Source organism: Dermacentor silvarum, chromosome 11 (assembly GCF_013339745.2).
Source record: "Dermacentor silvarum isolate Dsil-2018 chromosome 11, BIME_Dsil_1.4, whole genome shotgun sequence".
In the NCBI taxonomy this organism is placed as follows: Eukaryota; Metazoa; Arthropoda; class Arachnida; order Ixodida; family Ixodidae; genus Dermacentor; species Dermacentor silvarum.
In genome coordinates, this window is record NC_051164.1 from 98,136,197 (window position 1) to 98,146,848 (window position 10,652).

Sequence of the window (10,652 nt, forward strand, 5' to 3'; positions counted from 1 at the left end):
TCGCACATGTAAGGGCGGGGAGCGGGAAGGAAGTGCGCAGCCTTCCAGTCGCGGACAACGCCATGAGGGGGGGGGGGGGGGGTAGGGGGGGGGAAGTGGAGGAGCCGCGCTTTACTGCGGCCGCACGTTCCCGCCGGACCGGAAAGCTCCGTGGGGAGGGTGAGGAGGGGGGCGCGCCTTTCCCTCCCGCATGGCTCTCATCCTTTACTGTCACGCGACGGTCTACACAGACGGCGAAGAGTCAAACACGCAGTGTACGTAAAACATGGCGGCGGTCCCGGCCGCCCGCTTCGAACTGAATTTTGAGTTGCTGTTGAATAATTGACTTCGTTGGTAGGAAATGACTGCGTAAATGGCTTGCGTTTACCTTCAGGCAGGATCGACAATATGTTTTTATGGATAATTTAGCAGAGTTTACGAGACCACTTCTCGTTTCGAACGCGCCTAAGCCTAACGAATGAAATTTTCTTTGAGGTGTGAGCGCCACCTGTCGATAAAGTCGGGATATAGGCGCGACGACGGCATATGGCCTCTGAGATTGGAGGATTTCGGAGGCTATGGTAGACAGCTTGTACTGCTTGTCTGTTTCGTTGCAGATCGACGGACATGTGAAGTAAAAATACAACGCGTGCCTGGCTTCCATTGCGCTGCTTATCGCACTTTCCGGACGCACACACACACAGACTTAGGTGCCCTATGTATGCGAAATTCAAAGCGTAATGGAATAGCGTCCCACACGTAAACTACGCTATCACGCTATACTAAAACTCTCTGTCTGCAAAGTTCGTTTGCGGAACAGTAACGCTATTTCCCGTAACCCCGCTATTACGCTAACGCTAAACTAAAGGCCTAAACTAAAACTGTCTAATAAGGGCACTTGGCGTAGTTTCGGTTTCAGTTACAGGCAAGCGCGTCTTCTGTCTGACTAGCTCAATTTAGTCTTGCTACGATGTGGCTGTAGCCAGGGTTCTTTCTTTTTTTTTTTTTTCTTCATACGCGGTGGTTGGTGAAGTTAGCGACGACTACCATTGTGCGCCGGTAGTCGGGAGGTTCATTGACTGAAAAAATGGCCAAAAGTAAATAATAATATCCTGCTATTTTGTATGACCGCAACTAAGCGTGCAGTCGCGAAAGTGTAAAACGCACCAGCCAGTGTGTAGCCAGCTATGCGGCGTCGGAAGCGGTCGGAAGCGAGCGTAGGCCGGTAGGCCTTTTCTCTGCGCTCGCACGTTTAGGTTAGTTGCCTTTGTCGCGATCGAGTATTAGGATGAGCAGGTGTAGCGTATCTGCTTGTAGAGTACGAGCGCAAGAGTTGCGGCATTATAAGGTTTAAGAGGAAGCTTTAGCGCCGTGACTCCTATATAAATACCTGAGAAAGGAGAAATAGTTTTCTCGGCAACCACTGCACAAAATTTGACGAGATTTGCTGCATTTAAAAGATAAAGTTAAAATCTAGAGACTGGTGGAAACGTATTTTTGATTTAGACGTAGATTTTTTATAAAGATTTCGAACATAGCAACTTTCAGAAAACGAAACTATGAGATTTACAACTTTGTAGCTCGGGAATGAAAAACGATAACATAATTATGTAAATTGCATCTAATTGTACATCTAAAGCGGACAAAATTATGTATAATACACTGCTCTGCAATATACCGTTACTATGCGAGTGTGAATTTTGCGACACCCTGGTAAACAATGTAACAAATTCACTTAAGGTGTATAAAAGGTGTATTGGTGTATAAAATTTGTCTGCTTTGGATGCTCCAACGGATGCAGTTTACAGAACTGCGATATCTGTTTTTGGTGGAGAGCTTCAAATTTGTAAACGTCGTGCATCTATTTTTTTATTTATTTTTTTGAACTTACCAATTGGCTCAAAATCAAGATTCCGCTTCCAACAGTCACTAGAATTTAACTTCTTTCACAAATGCAACAAATTTCATTAAAATCGGTCTAGTGCCTAGCACACCAGTGTTCCTTATGTAATAAAATGGTCTAGGGCGATCGAGCCTCTTTTTGTAACAATGTTATCGGGTTCAACGTTTTAAGATATGATAAATGCTCCTCTAATGCAAAATAAAGTCTGATATGCCCCTTCTATCGCTTCTGAAACGGTATTTTAGTTGCTCCCAACCTGCTCCAAAACTGCAATTAACCTGCTCCCAGGAGTGCTCCAGTCCCACACTGTATCAGTTCCACCCATGACGTCATTGCGTTGACTAGCAACCCCATATCAACTGTGCGATAGCTTCGCAAGACTCCGCGCCTCGACACTGCTTGACAGCGGAGCTGTTTAAGCCGGCCGTAATTTGTGCTGCGAGCCGCCAAACCTCGCCGAGCTATGACGTCACTGCGTTGCCTAGCAACCCCATACCAGCTGTGCGATAGCTTCGCAAGACTCCGCGCCTAGACACTGCGCGCAGCGCGTCTGCTCCGCTTGCCATAAACGTTCCGTGTAGCAGGTGCACGGTGTAAGATATATACATATCTTACACCGTGAGCAGGTGTGAAGGCGGGGTTGCAAGTGTGCGGGCGGTAGTAGCAGCCATGGGGAGACCCGAGGAAGAACAGCACTCCCGGGGAAGAGGCCGCTTTGCGGGAATCACGCCGCTTGACCAAACAAGAATACAGTCGCCGGCGTCGAGCTGATCCTGCACAGAGAGCCGAGGAAGCCTTCGACGGTGCAGAGTCGAAGATCCCGAATAGATCGAGAAAGGGAACGAAGGCGGATCAGTATGCGGAACATGCGCGAAAACCCGGAGTACAGAGAAGCCGAGGCATCACGACGCCGAGTTCGTAAGTCAATGGAAGGAGCGTACAGCCATTTCGAGCAGGAATTCCTCAACATAGAGTACAACCAATCGATAACCAATCAATAGCTAATCGATCAATAATCAAATTCCGGAAAATGCTGGGGATGGCTTGGTAGTGCTTAGACTAGCCCAAAAGCCAGGACTAGCTAGGTGCCCATCGGATCCGCTGTCCCTTTAGCATTGCGCCTCCAGTGCAAGCTACGCTAATTTTTTTTATGTCCACTGCAGGACGAAGGCCTCTCCCTGCGATCTCCACTTACCCCCTGTCTTGTGCTAGCTGACTCCAACTTGCGCCTGCAAATTTCTTAACTTCATCACCCAACCTAGCTTTCTGCCGCCTTCGACTGCGCTTCCCTTCTCTTGGTACCCATTCTCTAATGGTCCGCCGGTTATCCATCCTACGCATTACATGGCCTGCCCAGCTCCATTTTTTCCTCTTAATGTCAACTAGAATATCGGTTATCCCTGTTTGCTCTCTGATCCACACCGCTCTCTTCTTGTCTCTTAATGATAGGCCTAACATTTTTAGTTCCATCGATCTTTTTGCGGCCGTTAACTTGTTCTTGAGCTTCTTTGTTAACCTCAAGTTTCTGCCCCATATGTTAGCACCGGTAGGATGCGATGATTGTACACTTTTCTTTTCAACGACAGTGGTAAGCTCCCAGTCAGGATTTGGCAATGACTGCCGTATGCACTCCAACCCAATTTTATTCTTCTGTAAATTTCTGTCTCGTGATCAGGGTCCCCTGTGAGTAATTGACCTAGATAAACGTACTCCTTTACAGACTCTGGAGGCTGACTGGCGATCCTGAATTCTTGTTCTCTTACCAGGCTATTGAACATGATCTTTGTCTTCTGCATATTGATCTTCAACCCCACTCTTACACTTTCTCGGTTAAGGTCCTCAATCATATGCTGTAATTCGTCCCCATTGTTGCTGAATAGGACAATGTCATCTGCAAACCGAAGGTTGCTGAGATATTCGCCGTTGATCCTCACTCCTAAGCCTTCCCAGTCTAATAGCTTGAATTAGAAGCATGCAGTGAATGGCATTGGAGAGATTGTGTCTCCTTGCCTGACTCCTTTCTTGATAGGTAAATTTGTACTTTTCTTGTGGAGAACCAAGGTAGCTGTGGATGCTTTGTAGATGTTTGCCAAGATATTCAAGTATGCCTCCTGTACTCCTTGATTACGCAATGCCTCTATGACTGCTGGTATCTCTACTAAATCAAATGCCTTTTCATAATCTATGAAAGCCATAAAGAGAGTTTGATTGTACTCCGCAGCCTAGCTTCCCCGTTGATTGTACTCCGCAGATTTCGATGGGGGCGAATGCGAAAACACCCGTGTACTTAAATTGGAGTGCACGTTGAAGAACCCCAGGTGGTCCAAATTTCCGGAGTCGCCCACTACGGCGTGACTCATAATAAGATCGTGGCTTTGGCACGTAAAACCCCATAATTTAATTTTTTTGTACTCCGCAGATTTCTCGAATACCTGACTGATGATATGTATATGATCCATAGTTGAACGCTCCCCCCCCCCCCCCTCGTCTCGGCCCCTCCCGACTGTCTCGCGCGCGACGGAAGACGGCGCGCTTCCACCCCGCTTTCTTCCCTTGCGCGCGCATCGTTGGCTCACCCTCGCAAGCTTTCAAGCATACAGCGTGCTGCGACGATGTTATCGTGCTTGGACTTTATACGGACGATCACGGCGACGGCAGAAATGCACCTGGAATGACTATGTAATTTCTATCGCTATAAAGAGAGAGTCAATCGCAATGCCGTCGCCGTCATAAAGAACAAACGCACCGTGAAGGTCCCCGTGCCCTCTCCTCACCCTGCGCCACACTCTGTGGCTGCTCCAATACATCTAGTCGCAATAAGAAAGCTGTCGTGGCTTCAAAACATGGCACGTACCCACAATTGGGGATGGACCAGGAATCGGGTAGCTGTTCGTTCAATGAATAGTTTTATAAAAAGTGTAACGGCGAATAAAATAGTTTTGTGCAATGGAGCAGCGAGGCCAGATAAATGGCGGGTTTAATTTAGCATAAAAAATAATAAAGTTGACTTCCTTCGTGCATGGTATGTAATTGAAGCGTTTCACAAAAGCTTAGCTTAGCGTCGATTCCAAAAAGCGTACGTTGGGTCCGCCTAATTTGTCTTTCGTTTCTTTTGCAGCTGTCGGTCCCCAGAGCTATACACCAACGTACTTCTCAAGCTGCTCCTCTCTGACGTCAGAGCTCAGCATTCAACGGCCGCACGATGAGCGCAAAAATGTGGGAACCTGACGCGTTGGACTTGCCTGAAGTGGCGTCGGAGTTGGCCAGCGTGTTCGAGTGCCCCGTGTGCCTCGATCTTATCATGCCGCCCATCGTCCAGTGCGTGAACGGCCATCTACTGTGCTCCCCATGTTCGATGAAAATTTCCTCCGTTTGTCCACTTTGCCGGGAACAGATCAGTAAGTTGTCGACAAATAGATCGTTTGTGTTTGCGCATAAAGGGTCACACACTGCGCAAACGGTACATTTTACTACAAGGTCAAATTATGCTTTCTCACTTTTATAAGTATACTCACCGCTGTTTTGCCCAATTTATCTTTTCTCAAGTATTTTCATATGAAAAGTATGACTTCCAGTTTCTCCCCATGTTCAGAGCCATGAGAAAGCCCTCACTCACGATACAACAAACTAATAAATGGAGGCGGCGGCCGCGCCGTATACATATATAGTCACAAGTTGCTGGTGGAAAGTGTATTAGGTCTTTACAAAAGGTGGCTTAAACATCTTTCTCGCCAACCAGCGGGTAAGCAGTGGCGAATGTTGCGCAGTGACATTTCAGGAGGGACCCTTCGTAACACCGCGAAGAAGCGCGATTGGCGAAGTGTCCCGCCGGTTGCTTTTTTCGAAGCCTGCTGCAAGAAATGCATGTAGCATATTTTTTTCTACAACAACACACACTTGCTAGCCGCCGATATACTTCGAAAAGAGTGTTGTCATTTTCTTAACCTCGAAACCACAAATGCAACCGAATGTCGCGCGTATTCCGCGGCCGCCTGCTGGGGGCGCGCCCCCTTCTGCCTCTAGCAATATGGCCGCCGCGGCTTCACTCGATCTCGTAGGCGGCTGCAGGGGCTGTCACTAAGGGGTCTCAGCTAGCTGAGACCCTTAATGAGAGTGGCTCACTTGTTTAGAGAGTAATGTTACCAACTACACCGTTACCGACTGAAGTTATACCAAGGTAGTAAACACGGTCACAACTAAGTAACTACAACTTTTTTTAAGAGTGCAGAATTACTGTATGTGGCTTAAGGAAGCCATATACAGTAACTATGGTAAATAGGATAGGTGGGCTTCTGCTGAAACGACCATCTGACTCCCTACTTGGCGATACAGAAATCTGTATAAGACACCAAACGCGGAGTAACGGCCACAAAGTGCTGCTTTAAAAACTTTTCATCCCTGTTTCATTCACCGAGCGAACAGTTCACAGTTACGCTCTGTGTAATCTGCCTGTCTTGGCTTTCTTAAACCTAACAATTTCGCACAAGCTTAAACCGATGACGAAATGACGCGCCCGAGGAAAGCGTTATTCGAGTGCTGTTGCCTGTCCAAAAACGAACCCATTTTCACGCAGGCCACGTCCGTGCCTTGGCTATGGAGAAAGTGGCAGGAAAGCTTCCCTACCCGTGCAAGTATTCGTCTAATGGTTGCACTGCTCAGGCGCTCCTGAATCAGAAGCTGGATCATGAGAGGACGTGTGATTTCAGGTCGGTTTTGCTTATTCATATGGTCTCTCCTCTGCGATGGTCAACTTCTCCGTGTTCGTGGCATATGCTGTTTTCTAAGTTCAAATAATAGTACTCTGGTTATTTCAAGACTGCGGCGACCACGCGTCGTAAGTGGCCTTTGGTAGCCAAGCAAACCGGGGTTTTCTTCTTCTTTTTTTTTTTTTTTTAACACGAAAGTGTTTTATTCCGGGGTCCACCAAGACTTCAGTGACGTATTTCCGTCACGGAAATACGTCAGCTTACAATGTACACGAACATAATACAAAGAAAGAAACCAGAAGAAAAAGTTCCACAAACATGCAAAATTTGGAAATCGAACCCACGACCTCTCGGTCCGCGACGATAGATCGCCGAGCGTTTAACCCATTGCGCCACAAACGCAATTGCAGAGAGCTACACAGACGCGCCTTATATATCTAACACTCCTCCGTGTACCTGCGCTCTTGCTCGGGGCGGTGCCGCCGCCTACGAGCAGAAAAGAGAAGTACTGCATTATGACACTAACGCGCACCGACAGTGAACGCTTCGGTGGTCTCATCACTACGACTATAGTGCCTAGAATATACTTACTAGTGTGCCGACCGCCGGGCGTTTCTAATGGGAGACGCTGGCACCGCCGGTGATGCCTTCCGCCGGAGGCCACCAGACGGCGACACTGTTTGGGACCGTGCTAACCGAGCGGCGCATCGCGCGTCGCTTGCGCTTCGGATGCACTTTGGATGCGCGTTCGTAAGCGCAGTCGGTTGCGGCGCGTTGTAGCTTTCGAGCAAGTAGCATGTGGTGCCGCCGCATGTCATTGAAGACACGTTTCACTTTCGTGTTCTATACCGATTCCTATATAAGAGGGATCAACCACATTTTTTTTGCATGTATGCGCTGCCATAAAGTGCCTGTACGCACTTTCTTAGGGTGCCGTAGACTAAATATGTCTACTAATCCTTTCTTTCGGCGCTGTGAAACCCCGACGCATTTCCGTCGCTCTCACCTCATGCGCAATCGAGATGCGACGCTGCAACGAAGCTGGCGGAGCTGCTCGTCACGTGAGCGTTCTGAGACGCCTTCAGCGCAACGCTGAACAATGCTATCGCTTTCACTGCTTCGACTTAGAGAGAAACTGCAATTTTTTTTTTTTTCATTTCTCGATCGTTAACAGAACGTGTCCCTGCATATTCACGGAGGAGGCGACGTGCACGTGGATCGGCACTGGTGAGGCGATGGTTGCGCACGTCCGTGAAGTCCACCAGGACTGCCCCATAGTCAATGGTGAGCCGTGAGTTTCGTGCTTTGTATAGTGGCAACCCGAAACTTCCCCATAACGAGAGGCGTCGGAGTAGTAACAGTTTAGAATAGAATACCAGATTGCAGGGAAATTGGATTCAAGTATAAAACTGAATGTCGAATATTAATACAAACAGAATTATTTAAAGCAAGACTTGGAATATATATATATATATATATATATATATATATATATATATATATATATATATATACCTTTGTCAGCGCTGTGTTTTCGCCGCTCAGTTTGCGGTGAAGCGACAGACAGCATAAAGTTCACTTCGCTCGCTGCTGCAGCCGCTCTTGTTCACGCCAGCGTCCTGACAGCGAGTGTCCGCGGTCATCGAGTGTGATGTGTGCATGTTTGCTTGTACGCTCTGAAACCGTGCTTGTTAGTTCAGTTAGTAAGCGAATGTTTGTAAGTTTATACGGCCGATAAATCTACTATCCCTACTTCGTATAGCTGTGCACTAATTGCTATCGCAATCGACGCTTCACCTTCCGGACGAAACTGCGACATTTCTTTTTTTTTTCAAAATATTAATTTTTGTTTTATTTCTTCTTTCTGGGGTTTTACGTGCCAAAACCAGTTCCGATTATGAGGCACGCCATAGTGGAGGGCTCCGGATTAATTCTGACCACATGGGGTTCTTTAACATGCACTGCAACGCAAGCACATGAGCGTTTTTTGCATTTCGCCTCCATCAAAATGCGGCCGCCGCGGCCGGGATTCGATCCCGCGACCTCGTGCTCAGCAGCACAACGCAACTCCATCTGCGACGGGGGCAAAGTCCGCCGTGCGCTGTGTTTTCGCGGCTTAGTTCGCGTTGATGTGAGAGGCAGCACAAAGGTCAATTCGCTCGCTGCTGCTGCCTCACTCCAGCGTTCTGACAGCGAATTTCCGCGTGACACCATGCTTGTTATGCCTATGTTTATAAGTTTATACGGTCGATAAAACTATTATCCTTACATCCTATAGTTGTCTACTAATTTGCTATCGCAATCGATGTTCCTTCCGACTTTTGGACAAAACTACGACATTCTTTGATAACAAAAACTTTAAAAAATTACATTATGAGGCTCTCGTGTGCCTAAAAATGTGCGGTTTATAACGGAGGCTAGTAACCTGTATTCAATATCTTCTCCCAATTTTTTTTCTTTCCCTGGAACTTGGCATCATACCCTATTCTCAGAATAATTATGATACCGCCGGATAATTCCTTTAGCAAATGTGACCAAACTACTTCAATTTCGCAGGCGACAAGATGAAGTTCGTCGCCAACAACGTGGACAGCAGAGGTCCAGGCGTGTGGAAGAAAGTTCAGTCGTGCCTCGACCAAATATTCGTGGTCGTTCTCTCGCGCGAATGCAACCACGTCAACCAGTTCTATCTGCTGGTACAGATCCTGGGTACTCTGAAGGAGTCCGAGAAATTTGTCTGCCAGCTTAAGGTGAGAGGAGAAGGTCGCCTGCTCACGTGGTCGTCGCCGCCGAGTTCCATCGTGGAAGGAGTTGAAGCGGTTATCGCACGAAGAGACTGCCTCGTCTTCGGCGCGCAAACCTTCACCTGCGACGGGAATCTGACCGTCGATGTTACCGTGACCGTCGACGTTAGAGAAACTATATAGTACATTCTGTATCGGCCGTGGTTTTTGCCGAAAGAAGTGAAGCACTCGGTCGGGTGTCTATTGGAAGCGAAAATTATACTTGTAATTAAAAGAGACGAAAGGTGATTACTGGCTGCTTGCTTCTGCAACCACGTGCATTGACAGCTGGTGCGCAGTCAGTCAGCGAGCTTCAAGGCGGTACAAATCCCAGTGACGTCCCGACGGGCATTTTCACATTCATTCCGCCAACTAGGTATAAGCAGTGGAGCCGGTGCCACGGCATCCGCAACAACTAATTCATGAGCAACCACCGATAACGACGACAACGGTTTCTGGTATACGGCCATTTCAGGGCGTTCGTACATCGGGTGAAGCAACATCCATGTCTGTGCAGCACTTGCTGGTGCCAAGGTGTTAAGTCAGCTGCCGTTTCGCTTCCACAACTTTTGTGATTTTTGCGCTCATCACTGCCTTGTTACCTGTCAAACTTCGCAGTAAAATTTGTTGTTGTTTTTTTGTCCCGTGTAGCACAATAAAACGTTGTTCTTTCTGCCGTCAATGTTGCCAAGTGTTTGTGTGCGTCGTGACAATGCACGGCGGTGCTCTAGGTATTGCGGAGCATGGTATTGCGGAGCATACGTACGCGAGACAGCTCAGACACGTTTGTGCACTAGAGTACTACAGTAGTAGTGTACTAGGTCTAGTTAGTATGGTATGGTCTAGTTAGTGCTGGGGATAAATATACTCGCTTTTTAACAGCGGAGCTGTTTAAGCCTACCGTGCAGCGTGTACAGTCGCGAGCAAAAGTTTGTGGACCAAAGGTGTAACAATTTTTTTTTTTTCTTCGCAGCCTGGGCATTCCGGCTGAAATCAAGAGCGCACGCCTATATACGTACACGTGTTTGACCAATACAACGTATTAAGCCAGTTCGAGGCCGCAGAGCTGTGCTTGAATATATTTTTTTGCTGATGCCGTGGTCTCCAAACTTTTGCTCTCGACTGTACAAAAACCTCGCTGAACGATGACGTCACCGCGCGTTGCCTAGAACTAGCTAGGAACCACTTCGCGGAGGCAACGCCGAGAGCTGCTGCCGACGCCGTCCGCGTTTCCCCGCACGCAGGTGTCCGTGACTGCAGCAGGCGGCGGCTCGGCAAGTT

General features: G+C 47.9%; 1 protein-coding gene across 1 annotated transcript; it reads left to right on the top strand.

The window, feature by feature from the left end:
- Positions 1 to 5,005: 5,005 nt before the first annotated feature.
- LOC119432770 (E3 ubiquitin-protein ligase SIAH1) lies at positions 5,006 to 9,567 on the top strand. Its single transcript, XM_037699927.2, has 4 exons — positions 5,006 to 5,280; positions 6,456 to 6,588; positions 7,763 to 7,872; positions 9,145 to 9,567. The coding sequence occupies exons 1-4, from the start codon at positions 5,085 to 5,087 to the stop codon at positions 9,513 to 9,515; spliced, it is 810 nt and encodes a 269-aa protein (XP_037555855.2). The 5' UTR covers positions 5,006 to 5,084; the 3' UTR covers positions 9,516 to 9,567.
- Positions 9,568 to 10,652: the final 1,085 nt, after the last annotated feature.